At 39.4% G+C, this 20,520-nt stretch overlaps 1 protein-coding gene across 1 annotated transcript in view; it reads right to left on the bottom strand.

The window, feature by feature from the left end:
* The window catches only part of LOC126100954 (bicaudal D-related protein homolog), a 580,126-nt gene that overhangs the window by 15,969 nt on the left and 543,637 nt on the right, over window positions 1-20,520 (bottom strand). Inside the window, exons 4-6 of the mRNA XM_049911615.1 lie at window positions 14,633-14,779; window positions 8,949-9,158; window positions 7,063-7,203 (exon numbers count right to left, since the gene is read on the bottom strand). Coding sequence (XP_049767572.1) covers window positions 7,063-7,203; window positions 8,949-9,158; window positions 14,633-14,779 — 498 coding nt within the window. The remainder of the gene's footprint in view (window positions 1-7,062; window positions 7,204-8,948; window positions 9,159-14,632; window positions 14,780-20,520) is intronic.

Genomic DNA, 20,520 nt, shown 5'->3' with positions numbered 1-20,520 from the left:
TATGCAGAAAGTATTGGAAAATGTTTAAATTTTTGATGCATCTATGTAGAAAAATAGCTAAGATACCAAAATATGTTTTCTTTCATTATCTTGAATAAAAATATCTGGACAAAACAAATATTCTTTACTTTTAGGGTGACCTTTAACTCATTAATGCTAAAAGTGTCCATTAGGCTTCATCCAGATAGCAGGAAATTCAGAATTTAAAGAGGAGTCAGGCATAATGATTCTATAGCAGCTAACTGATTCTCAGCAGACCAAGAGGAAGTTTTGAAATTGTTAAATTGGGAAAATGAAGGAGGAATAAAAAGTTAATGGAAGATATGTGAAGTACCTTCATTTTTCTCTTTATATTCTACTTCCACATTCAAACTTCACAATTAATGGAAGGATTTAATGGGGAAATTGTGAATGTATGCCTGGAAATGAAGTATAATCAGGATGGTTACTGGGTTAGTATAGTAAAGGACAATGGTGGGAAGTTAATATGTGCATATAAAGTCTTTATGGTACCATATAAATAAAATACTGTAACAAGCTTTTCAAATACTGTTCAGAGAACTGTTCCACATTTCCAGAATGGATTGGATCTTACATTTTTCACCAATATAGAAGTAAAAATAAATGTATTGTTCCTGAGTGTACATTCTTCTTTTATTGGTTTATGTATCTACTTATTCTGAAGCTTGGATGTCAACCATTTGTATGAGGTACATTCAAAAAGATATGAGCCAGAGGCCATAAAATGAAAACCAATAAAAGGATTGTAATGATATTGTCTGCAAAGAAAGGTATGGTTCCTGTAAGAGTGCAGTCTCTTGTGGGACATGGGTGCACAGCCACAAGATGACTGAGCAACTATGCACAAGTGTTTACTGTCCACTGCACTCAGTCATGCTAGAAACAGTGAAATGAAGGCTTCAAAAAAAGAGCTGGGGTTGTATCACATTTTGTGTGGTGGGGATCCTACATCTTCCACTGGAGACTTATCACTTGGACTCTAGTTCGAAATGATGAAACCAGGTCTTGTCTCCACGTATGCCTCATGACAGGAACTCATTCCCTTCCTTGGCATATTGCTGCAGCTGTTGAAGAGAGAGTTTCATTCAATATGCTTACTGTGCTGGTTGAAGACTCAAAGGCAGCCATTGAGTCCAAACTTTCGAAATTTCAATCTGTCATTAATGATGGCTTGAACATTTCTGATGCTCAGTCTTCACTCTGTGGCAATGGCTACAACTCACTGGTATTGAATAATGATGGCCTCCAGTTTCTGGGCAATGGCATTTGTATTGCAGTGTGGCATTCGACTGCACAACATCAGCCAAAGACATCCATCCTTCACAGATTCATTTGTGCCATGCCTTGATCCTTGCAACAGAAGTGAAACGATTTCCATACATTTATGAAATTCTTCAATGAATTGTCATTCCCTGCACTACTTTTTCAGGGAATGCACTGCACCCCTTTGCTCTTCTTCTGAAGCTTCCATTTCATTGTTTTCAGCATGAATGAGTGCAGTGGATGCAGACACATGCATATGGTCACTCTGTCATCACATGGGTACACACCTAAGTCCCTCTAATGGAGAGTGCTCTTATAGAGACCATACTTTTTTCCACTGCCAATGGCATTACAATCTTTTCAGTGATTTTCATTTTACAGCTTCTGGCTTATTTGTTTTTGACTGCATCTTGTTGTTGTTGTTGTTGTCATCGTCATCTTCAATCCAAAGATGGGTTTGCTTCAACTCGCCACACTTCTCTATCCTGTGCAAGCTTCTTCATCTCCAAGTAACTATTGCAACTTACATCTTCCTGAATGTTCATACTGTATTCATCTCTTGGCCTCTCTCTACAGTTTTTACCCCCCCTCCCACCATGCTTCCCTCCAGTACTTAATTTGTGATCCCTCGATGCCTCAGTACATGTCTTACTATCCAATCCCTTCTAGTCAGGTTGTGCCACAAATTTCTCTTCTCTCCAATTCTATTCAGTACCTCCTCACTAGTTACATGATACCCATCTAATCTCGAGCATTCATCTGCAGCACCACATTTCAAAGGCTTCTATTCTCTTCTTGTCTAAACTCTTTATTGTCTATGTTTCAATTCCATACATGGCTAGACTCTTTCAAACACTTTCAGGAAGGTCTTCTTGACACTTAAAGCTATACTTGATGTTAACAAATTTCTCTTCATCAGAAACACTTTTCTTGCCATTGTGGGTCTGCATTTTATATCCTTCCTACTTGGACCTATGTCAGTTAATTTGCTTCCCAAATAGCAAAACTCATCTACTACTATAAATATCTCGTTTCCTAATCTAATTCTCTCAGCATAACCTGATTTAATTGAACTACATTCCATTATCATTGTTTTGCTTTTGTTGATGTTCATCTTATATCCTGTTTTCAAGGCACTGTCCATTCTGTTCAACTGCTCTTCAAAGTCCTTTTCCGTCTGTGACAGAATTACAATGTCATTAGCAAACCTCAAGGTTTTTACTTCTTATCCCTGTACTTTATTTCCTATTCCAAATTTTTCTTTTCTTTCCTGTACTGCTTGCTCAATATACAGATTGAATAACATCTGAGATAGGCTACCACCCTGTCTCACTCCCTTTCATGTCCATCAACTCTTATAACTGCCATCTGGTTTCTGTACAAATTGTAAATATTTTACCCCTGCCACATTTAGAATTTGAAAGATAGCATTCTAGTCAACACTGTCTAAAGCTTTCTCTAAGTCAAAAATTCTATAAATGTAGGTTTGCCTTTCCTTAGCCTATCTTCTATGAGAAGGTGTAGCATCAGTATTGCCTCACATGTTGCTACTTTTCTCCAGAATCCAAACTGATCTTCCCCGAGGTCAGCTTCTACCAGTTTTTCCATTTTTCTCTAAAGGATTTATGTTAGTATTTTGGAGGAACAGTAACTTATTAAAATGATAGTTTGGCAATTGTCACATCTGTCAGCACCTGCTTTCTTTGGGATTGGAATTATTATTTCTTCTTGAAGTGTGAGGGTATTTCGGCTGTCTAGTACATCTTGCTCACTAGATGGAAGAGTTTTGTTATAGCTGGTTCTCCCAAGGCTGCCAGTAGCTCTAAAGGAAGGTTGTCTACTCCTGGGACCTTTTTTTGACTTAAGTCTTTCAGTGTTTTGTCAAATTCTTCATGCAATATCATATTTCCCTTTTCATCCTCATCTATGTCCTCTTCCATTTCCATAAAACTGCCCTCAAGCACATCTCCCTTGTATAGACCCTCTATATACTCTTTCCACCTTTCAGCTTTCCCTTCTTTGCTTAGGAGTGGTTTTCCATCTGAGCTCTTTATACTCATACTGGTGGTTCTCTTTCCTCCAAATGTCTCTTTAATTTTCCTGTAGGTAGTATCTATCTCACCCCTAGTGATATATGCTTCTAATGCTTACATTTGTCCTCTAGTAATTCTTTCTTAGACATTTTGCACGTTCTGTAAATCTCATTTTTTAGACATTTGTATTCTGTTTTGTCTACTTCATTTATTGAATTTTTATATTTTGTCCTTTCATCGATTAAATTCAATATTTTTGCATTACCCAAGGATTTCTACTAGCCCTTGTCTTTTCACCTACTTATCCTCTGCTGCCTTCACTATTTCATCTCTCAAAGCTACCCATTCTTCTTGTACCATATTCCTTTCCCCTGTTCTTGTCAATCATTCCCTAATGTTCCCTCTGAAACTCTCTATGACCTCTGGTTCTTTCAGTTTATCCAGCTCATATCTCCATAAAATCCTGCCTTTTTGCAGTTTCTTCAGTTTTAATCTGCAGATCATGACCAGTAAATTGTGGTCAGAGTCCATATCTGCCCCCTGAAAATGTCTTACAATTTAAAACTTGGTTCTGAAATCTCTGTCTTACCACCACATAATCAATCTAAAACCTTGCAGTGTCTCCAGGTGTCTTCCCTGTATACAACCTTCTTTCATGATTCTTAAACCATGTGTTAGATGTGATTAAATTATGCTCTGTGCAAAATTCTACCAGTTGGCTTCCTCTTTCATTCCTTTCCTCCAGTCTATACTCACCTACTACTTTTTCTTCTCTTCCTTTTCCTACTTTCGAATTCCAGTCCCCTGTGACTATTAAATTTTTATCTTCCTTAACTATCTGAATAAGTTCTTTTATCTCATCATAAATTTCCTCAATCTCCTCCTCATCTGCAGAGTTAGTTGGCATATAAACATGTACTACTGTGGCAGATGTGGGCTACATTAATGCGTTCACTATGCTGTTCATAGTTGCTTATTCGCGTTCCTATATTTTTTGTTCATTATTAAACCTACTCCTGCATTACCCTCTTTGATTCTGTATTTATAATGCTATATTCACCAGACTAGAAGTCCTGTTCCTCCTGCCACTGGACTTCATTAATTTCCACTATATCCAACTTTCACCTATCCATTTCCCTTTTTAAATTTTCTAACCTACCTGCCCAATTAAGGGATCTGACATTCCACGTCACGATCCGTAGGATGCCAGTTTTGTTTCTCCTGATAACAATGCCCTCCTGGGTAGTCACCACCTGGAGATCCAAAAGGGGGACTATTTTACCTCTGGAATATTTTACGCATGAGGACATCACCCTAATTTAACCATATAGTAAATCTGCATGTGCTTGGGAAAAATTATGGCTGTAGTTTCCCCTTGCTTTCAACCATTCACAGCATCAGCTCAACAAGGACATTTTGGCTGATGTTACAAGGCCAGATCAGTCAATCATGCAGACTGTTGTCCCTGCAACTACTAAAAAGGCTGCTGCCCCTCTTGAGAAACCATATGTCTGTCTCACCTCTCAACAGATACGCCTCTGTTGTGGTTGCACCTCTGGTATGGCTATCTGTATCGCTGAGGCACACAAGCCTCCCCACCAATGGCAAGGTCCATGGTTCATGGGGGAGGGACTGCACCTAATAATATTCTTTTCATACAGTAGTTTTCCTTTAGCTGGATAACTAAATATTAACAGTAGGAACATTGTGTTCCATTGTGTTTCCATTAATTAAACAGAAGACAAATGTGAAGGTTTTGCTGAGTCAAATATAAACGAGTGAGTAAACAATCAAGAAAAATCAATAGCTATGAACAGGTGACTATTGTTTAACATCTTAGCAACTGTTGTTAAGTTTGAAGTACATATGTGCTCTGCACACTTGTGGAGTGAATCAATATACTTAGAGCAGTTGTAGAGCTTATGCTGAGTTTCATCTGCTGGGTGCATTGCAATAAGAGCCTAAGTATCTGTCACATGTTACAGGGAGGGGTGGGACAGCTGTTTTATGCTGTTATGGCTACAACATAATTTATTGTATGTTTACCACAATGTAAAAGGTGTTTTCCTCATACGAAAGAGCTCAAAATTCATCAAGCAGCTTTTGCACCAAGATTTCGATCAGAAGTAAAATTTGGAAATGAGATGTATCTCTTGTAATATTCTGTCTGAACAGTTTTTTGTTGCCAACTACAATGTGAAGTTGCATGCCGTTTCTCGCACTTCCAATGCACTTTCATTACAGGTTCACTCTTATTGTTCTAAATTCCTGAACTGCAAGATATACTCCATCCATCCTTGTAACACCACATTTTCCAACATTATCATGGCAAAGATTACCCTTTCAAGAACTGGGTACCTTTGAAACTGCCCAACTGTTATAACACCTCATTTTCTCATTATATTTAGCAAACTTGAGTGACACTACTTACAAAACATATAAATTATATTTGCTTAAAGATGAGATACCATCAATTCCTAGGCATCATTAAACAATGAAGATAAGGAGAACAAAAGCATGCATTTGCTTGGTGAGTTTACATATAATTTGTCTTGCAATTATAGTGAAAATCTTGAGACAGAATTGCTGGACAGTGATTAAGTTCACGAGGAATATCAGTACTACTGACATATACATATAAATGAGTATTCCCAATCCTAGCTTTCTGAACAATAGTTCCTTCCTTGGGGAAGAGAGAGGGATAGACTGAGGAAGGAAGGAAGATTAGGGTTTAATGTCTTGTTGACATTGAGGCCAGTAGATATTGACATAAGCTCAGAATGTTTCAAGACTGAAAAGGAAATCAGCCATTCCCTTTCAAAGGAACCATCCTGGCATTTGCCAAGAATGATTTAGGAAAATCATGGGAAACAAATTTGGATGGCCAGACTCTGATTTGAACCACTGTCCTTCTGAACGCACATCCACTGAGCTAATCACTGCACCACCTTGCTTGGTAGGAATACACTGGGGAAGGAAGGGCAGGATGGCAGGGACCTACCCTGTAATTAGAACAAGGGAAGCAAAAGTTTGATTCCTCTCACCTTGAGGTCTGAGTGACGAGCCCTTCTCTTTAAAACTTTGTAATGCTATCCTTCTCTCCTCCCTGAGAAAGAAACTACTAGTTTAGAAAACCTGTAGTGTGTATGTACTTTTATTTGTGATTATTGATATTATTGGCATTTGTCCTGAAGGTTTATATTGTCCAACAAAAAAATGGTTCAAATGGCTCTGAGCACTATGGGACTTAACATCTGAGGTCATCAGTCCCCTAGAACTTAGAACTACTTAAACCCAACTAACCTAAGGACACACACACATCCATGCCCAAGGCAGGATTCGAACCTGCAACCGTAGCGGTTGCGCTGTTCCGGACTGAAGCGCCTAGAACCGCTCGGCCACACCGGCCGGCATTGTCCAACAGACCTGTATTGTAACTTTATAGCTTTCTTAAGAGTTCTCCTTTTGATATAATAAATGTTTCAGGGTCATAAAAACTAGGTTTACAAACTTTAGCTTATGACACACACTGGAACGACGCTTCAAAAGCCTAGCCATTGTTACTAATTTTGTATATGCCTGTGTGATACTTGGCATTTTGTCATGAACACAAGTAGTATCATGTCTGCTGTGTAGTTGTGTGTTTCAATACATTGGCTAAGTCTCACTTTATAGAAAAAAAGAATGTTTAGGGCAGAAAACAGAGTTACAAATAGACCTGTGCTATGAGTAAAATTGTTCTCACCTTTAAGATGTCAACTGGTATACTGTCCATGGGCAATGATTCAGGATCTGAAGTTATTGAGTCATTTCTTTTCCTGTCCCATTCTGCACATAGTCTCCTCAGTTGCATATAAACTGAGAAAGCTTCTTCTTTAATTTTCACCTGAAACATAAAATACATACCATTAAGAACCCTGCTATTATTGCTAATATATCATACAACAATGTACACTGACCAGCACACTCACATTAGGCAAGAGTTTGAATACATTTGTTTTACTTACTATCTGCTTATAATTTTTCACAATGCTGTTAAGTTCCCTGAACTGAATCAACTATACTACATATGTTTTGATCATTTTTATTGCTTTTGCCTCCCCAAATCCTCAATCCACATTTATCTTCTTGCAATTCTGTGTACTTTAGTCTGATGACTCATTAAAACTTAACATAATTTCTTAATGGCCTTCTACAGATGAACAAAACTTAAATTGTAACATAGCATCTGAAGAAACACATACTTTCCCGATAGCACAAAATTTTGTACAGGGCACCTTACAAAGTTTGTGTACTGATTTTGACTACCAGAAGTTCAAATATGTCATAAGGAACTGTGGTTCAGCCTTGAGCAAATATTTTTTTTTGTTTTACTCCCTCTTCAGTGAATTTTATTTACTATCTGTTGAACAATATACAAAGAGTTTATGCATTGTGATTTAGCAGTTTTTGTGAGCATAGTATTTACATTACTGTGAAGTATTGACAGAAATATTAACATGAAGAATGAATATATACCTTATTACTGTATCACAAGTTTGTTTGGTATTTGCATCACAGCTGTAATTACTGCTTTGCAATATGTCATCTGCAGTTAGTAAGTGTTTATCATTTTTTAATGTAATTTTGCAAAAAATGTTTTAGTCCTAGTATGATATTATCTATTTTTCAGATTTGTTTTTTCCCCTTTTTCTATTGCACTATTGTCACTTACTATTTTTGACTAGAGGTTTATATGTTAAAGTAGTGTTTTTAAAAAAAATGTGTTGAAATGTGTACTGATTATGATTAGGCTTCATGAAATGTTGATTGGAGTGGGGGAGCAGACTATGATTTCACAAAACCTAATCACTATCAGCATACATCACAACACATTTTTTTCAAAAAATAGTACCGTAAACTAAAAAACACTAGTTCAAGAGTAAAACAGTGAATCTTTGTTTACAATGCAACATAATAGTAGTGCAATATAAAAAGGGGGAGAAAATGAAACTGAAAAATCGATAATATCATAGTATGCATAATACAACTGAGAAACTATGTTTAAAAAGTTGATAAATGCTTATTAATTAGAGATGAAATACTGAAAGCAATAATTATAGCAGTGCTGCAAATACCAAGTAGACTTACAAACACCAATATGTAATAATAAAGTATACATTTATTCTTCATGTTAATATTTCTGTCAATGGTTATAGTAATGTAAATAATATAATCTCACAAACTGCTAAATATCGCAATGTATAAATTCTTTGTATGGTGTTCAACAGATGCTAAATGAAACCCACTGAAGATGGAGAAACTTCTCCAAAGTATGTATGGATAGTAAAACAAGAAGGAATTGTGTTTGCTCAAGGCATAAACATATTTCCCAATAACACATTAGGCAGCAAACATAGATAAGGAAAGAGCTTTGAACACAAAACAGAATTTCAAAATTCACATGCAATTTGTGACTTCTGTATCTAATAAAAAGGGTATTTTAACTCCAAGAAAATTTTCTCTATTGTGTCAGATGTTTGCAATATGAATACATTGTACCTATATGATATGCTGTGGCGATGAATATACAATTAACTGAAATCACCACTGAACTACATCAATAAATACTCTGTTTTGAAATGTACCTACCGCATCTGGTGTAAGTGTTCCAAGGAGTGGTGATGCTTCTCCATTGGCTTCATTTTCACACTCCATTTCGGCAAGTAAGGAGCGATGGCCGGCAACTCCGGAGCTGTTATTTGAGGACGCTGCTGCTGTGGATGCGAGTGCTTCCAGTCTCTCACCAAGGGAGCCATTTGCTGTTCTGAGGTGATCAAGTTCCCGTTGTGCATTCCTTAGCTGTAACACGAATAAGGTTTGTTCATATCTTTCGTATCACTGTGCAACTTGTGACGAAGCAAGCTGGGATACATTTACTTCCCCTCTTGTTTTGACATCTGCCTCCTTAAATTAGTTTTTTCACTTTTAACTAATTACCATTAACATACATAAATATAATCTGCTTTTCATAAAAGAGAAAGGTTGGCCCTCAGTTTTAAAGTTTTGTGCTTAGTTTTGTCTATGTAATTGATTATCTAATTTATTCTGATTATTTCTAATTAATATCTTTCATTATAGGGTGAAATCAGTAATTGTTTCACAACTTAATTTCTATTGTTGACTTATAAACAAATAAAAATTCTATACTAATTGTAAACATTTGCAAGGTGAAACACTGGCATTCTTTAAGTATTTATTTGGCTCTATGAGAAAACATGTTAGCAGAGCCAGCTCTTAATTAATTCCAAAGTAATTACCAGTTTTGTCCAAAGTATTGTTTGCATAACTATATCTGTTAATTTCATCATTTAAACAAATAATTCAGGCTAACTCTTGTAGTAGAAGGAACTGCCAAAAAGACAGAATTTTTCAATGTATTCAATTAATTGAATGAGTTAAGTTTTAATTGTAATTTCTGTAAATTAAACATAAAAAAATGTATAGTTTCAGTGCCTATTATTGTGAGGACATATAAGGGCCAAATTTTTGGTCCCGAGACAGTCAGTCCCCAGTAGAGTTTCAGACGAGAAACCTGTGTTGGTTAGAACAACAACAATACATCAACTTAACTGTGAACTAAGTGTAATAGGCTGTGTGTTAAAAAAATGACAGTGTCTATTCAATACATACTGTAATATTCTGCAAGACTTGTGAACTATGTGGTTAGCTTTTTACTGCACATAGATATTCAACAGTAATCTATGGTAGCGGTATGTTGATGTTTGTCTGAAAACTATTAATGAGGTTTATCGAAAGTTAAACAATAGTGCACTGTCCATATTAACTGTGTACACTGGGGTGTTGTGAACAGTGAAAGTAAAGAACTGTGAAATGTAACTGTGCACCTGTTGGCTACACCTTTTACAGTAGTCAGTATTGAACTTCCACACCCCATTTTTCAGCCGGTATCACAACTTAGTACGTTGACACCAAGAACTATCAATGAAGAAATAAAGCAGGCAAACGTCACAGACTGTTGCATAGATGATGAATAAATTATACAGTGAATAACTGAAAGTAAAGTAATTGTTCAGGAATAACCTTCACGTGGTTGTATTTCAAAAATAGTTGTTTGCAAATATTCGAACTAATTATTTCTCTGTGTTTTACAATCAATGCTTGAAAGGACAAGAACAACCCAAAAAGAAAATTTTAAACATCAGTACTTACTATCAGAAGAAATGTCAGTATTGCCTATAGACACACATAGAAGTACACAGCCTATCCTACATTTTGGAACTAATAGTTCCTTCCTGGGAGAGGAGTGGATCATGAAACATTAAAAATAAATGACAGGTCACTCAGACCTGAGGGGATGTTTTGGCGCATTTATTGTGTAGTCCACATCTCATGCCAAGTAACTCACATTTTCAAAATTGAGAATTTCCTTTTTTTGTAAGACTTATGCAGATGAAGACACAATTCAAGAGGCATTGATAAATTAGTTGTGAGAGGAGGCAGAAAACTTCAGAGTGGTTGGCAGGTGTAAAGTAAATAAATGTGGATGGAGTTAATATGAAAAGATGATGTTTCAGGTAAATTTATGCACTGTTTTAGTTCTTTGTTTCATTATGATTAGTAGCAAGAAATATCAATTGCTTTATGCAAGCTATATTATGTGAGGTCACATTACAAGGCGTTGAAGAATGTATTACCTTATGGAAGAATGTTTCTTTCTGCTAAAGATATGGTATCATTTAATTTTTGATGAAATATGTTACACATTACAGCAGAGAGAATTCATTTTAACTGAGCACATTAAACATGCAAGTTATGCCAAGAGTGCCTTCACTGAAAAGTATGGCAAGGATGCATCAAAATAGTTCAGCACCAAATGGCTGTCTAAACCTCAGAAAGCAAGAAATGCACTGGAAATCTGAGGTAGGAAGATTTTAGATAAAATGTGCATATGGGTGTATTTCCAATTTTTCTAGACACGAAGGTTGGAAAAGTATGTTTACTGTTGTGGCGATGCCAGAGTGGCCTACTGCCAAGGGGTTGGCAAGTTTGGGAACAAAAGAGTTTCAAAACAAGAGCACTGCTACTCGACACAGCAAACGACAGGCCTGGCTGTAGTGCATTCTTGCTTGATCACATGACTCGGTACAACCACATTCCAGTTTAAAGGAGTGTGCAAGGTTACCTCATAGTGCAAGTACAAAAAGTGATTACAGAAACTGTCATCATGAGCAGTTTTGGCAGGCTGTTATTAATATCATTAAATTTATTGATGCTGAAAAGGAAAAAAGGGCTCCTGTGCAGGCCAGAATATACATGGAAAAATTAGCACTATGATCTAAAAATTATGGCAGTAGGGAATTGATGCTTAGAGTGGTATTCAAATATTAACCTCAAAGAAGACTAAGTAATGTGCACAACACAACAGATACCTCATTAACAACGTGAATGAATTTGTGATATTATGAGCCATACAAAGAGATACAAAATCTGTGATGATTTCACACCTTTTGTTGCAAACAACTGAACTTTAATTGTAGTAATAATGTGCAAATCAGAGGGTATAGTTCAAAATGTGAAATAATACACATTACACTGTTAATACATTGATGAGCCAAAGCATTATGACAGCTGCTGTTCATGAAACTGAATGCCATCTGGCAGCATTGCAGGTATGTTGGCATGGATTGAATATAAGAGGAGTAGAAATGAATAGAGAATCATTAAAAAGGGAAATCTACTGACATAAGCAACTTTGACAAAGAGAAGACTGTTATGGTCCAGCAGCTGGGGACGACCATCTCAGAAACAACATTTTGGGTTGCCTCCTCACGTGCTACTGTTGTGAGCACTATGGAAAGTGGATGAAGGGTGGTGAAACTGCAGGTAGGTGATAAAGTGTTGTGGATCCACATCTCACCACATACTGTGGAGGCCGGGGGCTTACCCAGTCTGTAAAGCTGGATAGGCAGCAATCTTTGGCTCATCTGATGACAGTGCAGGTGCATTACACTGTTTGGCACACACTGCTGAACATGGATCTCCACAGAGGATGTATCCTATGTGTTTAGTTTTGATAATGACATCATTAATTACAACAGTTGGCATAGGATCATCAATATTAGACCATAAATCAATGGAAATGTGTGTCTGGTTGGACAAATCACATTTTTTGTTACACCATGTTGAGGGTTGTGCCAGGATATGCCATTAACAGGGCAAATCACTGTTCAGAAGATGTGCTCCATCACAGACAAAGGCTGATGGGGGCAGCATAATGCTATGGGGGGACATTTACCTTGGATGTTACGGGACCTACAGTAGTAATCAAAGGCTATGTGAACATCATTGCAGGCCACCTGCATCCATTTCCTGCTTGGTGTCTTCTCTGATGGCAATGGCATTTCCAGTGGGATAACTGTCTATATCACAAGGCTATAATCATGCTACAGTGGTTTGAGAAGTATGATAGTAAACTCACACTTTTTTTTTGCCCTCCAAATCTGTGCTCGATGGGACTCTACTGGGAGTCAACTCTGTGCTTACAAACCAGCAGCCTGTAATTTATGAGAATTGAGTGGCCTTTGCATAAACATTTGATGCCACATAACTCTACAAATCTAGCAAGGACTTGTCGAATCCAGGCCACACAGAATCATTGCTGTAATGTGGTTTTCAAGGAAGACCAAAAAACTGTTAGGCAGATGGTGATAATGTTTTGCCTCATCAGTGTAAATTATGTCAAACTACAAGAGGCATTCAATAAGTGATACAACACATTAATTTTCTGAAAGCAGGAGGCTTTTATTCACGATTCCAATACCCCATATTATTCCCCACTCTTTTGGTTACAAAACCCTATTTTTCAGCATAATCTTCATTCAGTGTGATGGCCTCCTATTGCCTTACTGAGGGGGCCGGTGTGCCTGCATGTTACCAGTCTTCTGATCAATGTCAGAGCCATGGTGTTTCTGCACCAATAATCTCCCCCATCATCCATGTACTGCTTCCGGCCTTCATTGGGCCAAACAGATGAAGTCAGAGGTGCAAGATCTGAGATGTAGAATGGATGAGGAAGAACAGCCCAATGAAGTTTTGTGAGATCCTCTTGGGTGTGCAGACTTGTGTGAGGTCTTGCATTATTTGTGTTGCCACGGACAAGGAGAAGTTCATTTGCATTTTTGTGGTAGTGAACATGCTGAAGTAATTTCTTCAATTTCCTGAGGGCAGCCCAGTAAACTTTAGAGTTTATCATTGCACTATTAGTGAAGATATGAAACAGAATATTGTCTTCAGTGTACCAGAAGACTGTCACCATGACTTTACTGACTAAGGGTGCAGCTTTGAACTTTTTATTTGGAGGAAAGGTGATGTGGTGCCACTCCACAGATTGTTTCGAGTTTAAAGTGATGAACCCACGTTTCAACATCTGTGAAGATGTTCGACAAGATATTGTCACAATCATTCTCTTAACACACAATCAACTTCACACAGATGGTCCTTCGTTGCTCTTTACGGTCTTCCACTAGCGGGTACACATCATTGAGTATCCCAGCTGTTGGTCGAGTGTGTCACACTACCAACAGAGATGTCCAGTTGAGCAGCAAGATGTTTGATTATGATCTGTCGATCATCTCAAATGAGATTGTCCACATGTTCCAACATTGCAGGAGTCGCAGCTGTGGGTGGCCAGCCAGCATGCGGGAGATCGGAGAGGTTTGTGTGACCTTGTTGTGATGATGACAGGGGCCTCACCCAATGAGTCACTGTGCTTTTGTTCACTGCCAGGTCTCAGTAAACAATCTGCAAGTGCCTATTAATATATGTGATGCTCTGGTTTTCTGACAAAAGTAACTCAATGGCATCTCTCTGCTTGGAACGCAGCTCCATTACAGATGCCATTTGGAAGGCTACATATAGCACCGCCACCTAACATAACTTCATGAACCTATGGGGACTGAAGCAGATATATGCCATGATGTCCCATAGCAAATTCCTCGTTCTGTCAACTGGAAACTGGCCTAGCAAAAAATTGTGTTGCATTACTTATTGAATGCCCATCATATTAGTGTGTGACGAGTATTGTGAAACAAAAGTATTGGCCAGTGTTTGATTGATATTATGCTGTGCAGTGGCGTACAGATGTATACCGTGTGACAGCACTCCACTTGTAAGAAGACTGTAGTGTATGCTGTTACTGTCTCCCCTTCCTATTTTTGTGTGTATAAACGATGGTGCTGCCATCGTCTCAGGCCACCAGTTCACTTTGTCAGGTGATATGAAATAAGAGAGTGGTGTATAGATTTGCAACTCACCTGCATCTCCTGGTCGCGTACCTGGTGCTCGAGCAGCACGACACGGTCTGTGGCGTCCTCCAGGGCTGCCCTGATGGCGTCCCGCTCCTCCAGCAGTGTGCGAATGCGCCGCTCCAGGTCACTCTTCTTCTCTGATAGCAGCTGCACCTGTGTCCGTGCTTCATTATGAGTATATTACGAGGGCAGCCAAATCAGTTTTTACAGAACCAATGAAAAAACTTGTTTTCTGCACTGTCAGCTGGGACAACTTTGCCACGTGTCTCAACTTCGCCAGTTTTTGAAAATGATTGCACACTGCTCTGCAAAACTGAAGGACGAGCTAGATAAAATAACATATTAACTACTGGGTGCAAATTAATGAAAGAGTGGGAGCATGTTGCCATAGGTCTTCCAGTCATGCACAGAAAATTGAACACCACATGGTGTGACGTAAGAGTAACTGTAGTGCCAAATGGGCCCGGCTCCACAACATGGAGGCAGCTGAAGGAAAGGAAAAAGACAATTTGTATCACTCAGAGAGCCATTATGATGCACTGTGGCAGTTTTCTTCATTTCAATACGGCATGAAGACAACATATGGATGACTTCACTCGGGGAACAATGATTGGGAAACTGGAAGAAGGATGAAGTGTGACAAGTGTAACACTGTAATTGTTCATAGCATTGTTTCACGTGCGTGGGAAGCATTCCAGACCACATATACTGCCGCACGAATTAGAGTAATTTGTCGACCTTGGTCAGCTACAGCAGCAGATGACTGCAACATTGTGCAATAGGCAAGAAGTGACCCACGTTCAACAGCAGGTGTAATTGCAGTCACATTTTACTGAACTGCGTTGGATGCTATTTCACACTCTACAGTTGCACGGCAACTGAATGGAGGTGGTCACTTTGCCTGACGACCAGTATATCATGTTTGGTTGACACTTGCGTATCAGTGACACCGTTTGCGAGAGTGCCAAGAGCACAGAGACTGGACCAATGAGTAGTGGGGTTGCAGGCCCTTCTCAGATGAGAGCAGATTCAGTCTGGTTAGTGATTTTGGACTCACTCTCACACGGTGAGAGGTGGGAACAAGTAGTGCACCCAGTAACACTGTCAAACATGATTGTTGTGGTCGTACAGGTGTTATCGTGTGGGGAAGCATAATTTTGCATGAGTGTACTTGACCTCCAATTCTTTGAACACTGTACATTCACTGGTCAATGTTATTGTGACAGTGTACTCCTTCCCCATGTGTGTCTTTTCTGGGATGCATTCAGCCCTGACTTTGTTTTCATGGATGACAATGCATGGCTGCATTGAACAGTGGAGGAGGAGTAGCTCTTGGAACGAGAGGATATTTGGTGTATTTACTGGTCTGCCCGTTCCTCCAATTTAAATCCCACTGAGCATGTGAGAGATACACTGGACTGGGGGTGACGTCCAGCAGTTGTCAATTGCGGCACTGGAGCAATGGAAGGCCCTTCCGTAAGAACTCCGTAACAACCTTGTGGCCGACATGGGAGCATGTTGCAAAACATGCATTTTTGTCTATGGTGATCACACACTCCATTAAGAACAATGTCCCGGACTTTATAAAGTCCATGGAGCCATCATGGATCTCAGTGACTTCATTATAATTATTGTCTTTGGACAAAAGTGTCAGTATTTCCGTCCCATTGCATGTATCTTTCAATTATCCTCTGACTACAAGATGCTAATATGTAAGGTCCAAGTTCCATTGAGCTATGTTACTTCACAGTGTCACATCATGCAAAAGTCAGTTTCTTCCTTCAGTTTTACACACCAGTGTATTTAGCGCTCTGTGAAGTTCCTGACCTAACCAATAGAGGCACCACTGTTCGCATCGCACGTAAAATACATTTACGAGGCAATTAAAATTAAAATTAACATTTACGAGGGTAATCCTAAAAGTAAGGTATCCTATTCTTTTATGAGTACAGAACTCTGTTTGCCGGCCGCGATGGTCTCGCGGTTCTAGGCGCTCAGTCCGGAGCCGCGCGACTGGTACGGTTGCAGGTTCGAATCCTGCCTCGGGCATGGATGTGTGTGATGTCCTTAGGTTAGTTAGGTTTAAGTAGTTCTAAGTTCTAGGGGACTGATGACCACTGATGAACCATTTAGAACTCTGTTTGTGTGGCAGTTGGTCACACTGTTATGAAGAGAGCTTCACGCGCTGTGCGTAAACATGCGCACGCCGCGCTGAGCTGTCTTGGCTTGGCAGCCGTTGAGAATGGAGTTCCCGTTGTATGTTACCGCCATGTGCGAATTGCGCGTAGTTACTCGGTTTTTGAACGGAAAGGGCACTGCGCCGATTGAAATACATCGCCAATTGACGGAAGTGTATGGTGAGTCGTGCATGGATATCAAAAATGTTCGTAACACCGCTCACAGAATTTTAACGGAAACGTTGACCTTCCAGAAAGTGTGCGCAAGATGGGTGCCGCGTATGCTGACTGAAGACCACATGCGTCAACTAGTTGATGCTCCCCGCGCATTTCTTCACCGCCTTGTAGCCGAACAGGACAACTTTCTGGTCTTAATTGTCACGGGTGACGAAACCTGGCTATACCACTTTACGCCTGAGACCAAGCAACAATAACAGCAGTGGCGGCATCCTTCTTCGCCAAAGCCGCGGAAATTCGAACAAACACCGTCTGCTGGTAAAGTCATGACAACCGTTTTTTGGGATCGGAAAGGAGTATTGTTGGTCGACTTTGTGCCCACTGGGACGACAATTAACGCTGACAGGTACTGTGATACTCTGAAAAACTCAAACGGGCAATTCAGAACCGGAGAAGCACCTGTTCCCTAAGTTAAAAGAGCATTTGGCAGGAAAGCGATTCAGTTCCGACGACGAGGTGAAAGAAGATGTTCATAACTTTCTGAACAGCATGACGGCGAACTAGTATGACATGGGCATACAAAAACCGCCACAGCGTCTACAAAAATGCATCGATAGGATTGGTGATTATGTCGAAAAATAGCTAAATGTTCAAGCTGTAAACTGATGTAAACCACTGTAGAAATAAACAGGTCTATGTACTTATAAAAAAATAGGAGACCTTACTTTTGGGATTACCCTCGTTATAACGGCGATTTTGCGTGATTTCGGCGTTGTTACCTGTTTACAGTATTTTTTTTTCTTTTTATCTTCGAGGCTTTTTTGTCTACGTTAAGTGCCTTGCCTATTAATTCATATTTGAGTAAAAAAATACTTGTTTTGCTTAATAGAGGATACAACTGCCTTTCAGAATTGCGTTTTAGATACTTGTATCCATATTATGTTTCACATTATTCGGCAGTGTTGCACCATGATATTCAATAGAAACAAGACAATATTGCCAACTACGAATATTATAATTTTTTCCAGTACTTCCGTAATTCAACTCAGGTAGCTCGTTTCTCTTCCTATTTGACATGTTAAAATTTCAAGGTGGATCAGGACCAAGCTGAGAGTTCTCGGGTACCATTGTAACGATATATTGCTCTGCACTTATCTGTGCAGTCTTTAGTAAGAAAATGAGCAGTGGAAAAGCAGTTGAAAGGTATACTATTATGCTTGGAACCATTAAGAGACAACAGGGCGCCAGACTGCATTGAATAATGATGAGGAAGAAGAGACCCTCAAATTGGCCCTTGTCATCAGTTCTGTGTAGAAGGTGAGTTCTAGGTCTCATCTCTTCGAACAGCTGATGGAGGGTTCTAATGGCTCTGAGCACTATGGGACTTAACAGCTGAGGTCATCAGTCCCCTAGAACTTAGAACTACTTAAACCTAATTAACCTAAGGACATTACACACATCCATGCCCGAGGCTGGATTCGAACCTGCGACCGTAGCGGTCGCACGGTTCCAGACTGTAGCACCTAGAACTGCTCAGCCACTCCAGCCGGCTGATGGAGGGAAACAGTTTTATTTCCCTAACACTCTTCATGAAGATTAACTCAATGTGCAAGAAATTATGTATATACTTGGCCTGTACAATGAAACATGGGGAAGATCTGCCTTTTCTGACGAACATTCCAGAATTTTCTCTGAATTCTAAAGCACCGATACTTATTTCCCAATAAAGAGTATTCAAAATATAAATAATCTCTTCTCTGGTGTTGATTGTTTTAACACAGTTTGCAAAGTTGACCTGTTTTGAGGTAACTTAGCCATCGCTGTTTGCAAATTTTTAATGTAAAAATAGTTCATTTATTTCTCTAGTTTCCAGAGACTGAAACTAGAGGTCAAGCCTAATGATTTATGACCATCTTAAAGATTTATTTATGCATCAGTTTGTACATAATCTGTAAGAAAGAGGAAAAAAGTGGCAAAGCTGTTCTTGTTGGCGGTGCAAACTGTTTTATTGTCTCTAAAAATATTTGTCTTTACAATTTAGATGCTTCTGCATGCATTCGGCCAATTCTGGAAACATTAATTTCCACTCATATTGATATGTCGAAGATATAGTTTTAGAAGGCTTTAACAGGCTCTTGGGACGGATGAAAATCTTTGCCCACTTATTATTTGCGTGACATAAGAGGAAAAAATCAAAGTCATTAGTCGATACATTATGTTAATATGGGTGATTAAGCATCAATTCGAAGTTTTTCTCCGTCAAATAACCGACTGTTTGACAGAGCCTCTGACAGCTTGGACTGCCGTGATGATGAATGATATGACGTTTTCTACTTTTCCCCTGATTTCACCAATGACTTGTAGCAAACAAGCATTCAGACCTAACTGTACTTCGATCCTTTAAGCAATGAAGGCCAAGAATTCTGCACTGCTCTCGCTTGTGAGCGGAGTTCTGTCGCTGGCTGCCCACTGCTAAAGGAACGGCACACTGTACTGACAAGGGAACCTCCCCATCGCACCCCCCTCAGTTTTAGTTATAAGTTGGCACAGTGGATAGGCCTTGAAAAACCGAACACAGATCAATCGAGAAAACAGGAAGATGTAGTGTGGAAGAATGAAAAAAAAAAACAAAAAAAATATGCAAACTGAGTAGTCCATGTGCAAGATAAGGACAACATGCGTGCAGGAGCGCCGAGGTCCCGTGGTTAGCGCGAGCAGCTGCGGAGCAGAAGGTCCTTGGTTCAAATCTACCCTCCAGTGAAAAGTTTAATTCTTTATTTTCAGGCAATTATTATCTGTCCGTTTGTTCATTGACGTCTCTGATCACTGTAATAAGTTTAGCGTCTGTGTTTTGCGACCGCACCGCTAAACAGTGCGATTAGTAGACGAAAGGACGTGCCTATCCAATGGGAACCGAAAAAGTTTGATCGCAAGGTCATAGGTCAACCGATTCCTCCACAGGAAAACACGTCTGCTATATTCTATACGACACTGGTGACGGCATATGTTGTCGACCCGCCCTTGTACACTTGGCGAATGGGCGGGTACCTTGCCCGATTTAGGTTTTCTTGTGGATGTGATAATCACTCCCAAAAAAGTGATCGCATCGGAAGGACGGACGGACAGATAATAACTGTCTGAAAATAAAAAAATAAATTCTTCACTCGAGGCAAGACTTGAACCAAGGACCTCTCGTACTGCAGTTGCCCACGCTAACCACGGGACCACGGCGCTCGCGTGCTTATAATTTACTTTATGTTGCATATGTTGCACATAGACTACTCAGTTTGCATATTTTGCTTATTTTTTTCATACTTCCACACAACTTCTTCCTGTTTTCTCGATTGATCTGTGTTCAGTTTTTCAAGGCCTATCCACTGTGCCAACTTATAACTAAATCTGAGGGGGGTGCGATGGGGAGGTTCCCTTGTGAGTGGTCCCAAGAAGGACCGAGCAAAGCCTGACATCGGACGCATGCAACACATCTTGCACACGTGTAGTTTTGCATGACGTGACTGAATCTGCTTTAAAGGAATGGTC

Source organism: Schistocerca cancellata, chromosome 9, assembly GCF_023864275.1.
Source record: "Schistocerca cancellata isolate TAMUIC-IGC-003103 chromosome 9, iqSchCanc2.1, whole genome shotgun sequence".
NCBI lineage: Eukaryota > Metazoa > Arthropoda > Insecta > Orthoptera > Acrididae > Schistocerca > Schistocerca cancellata.
Note: the sequence above shows the minus strand (reverse complement) of the source record. Positions and strands in the feature narration are given on the sequence as shown.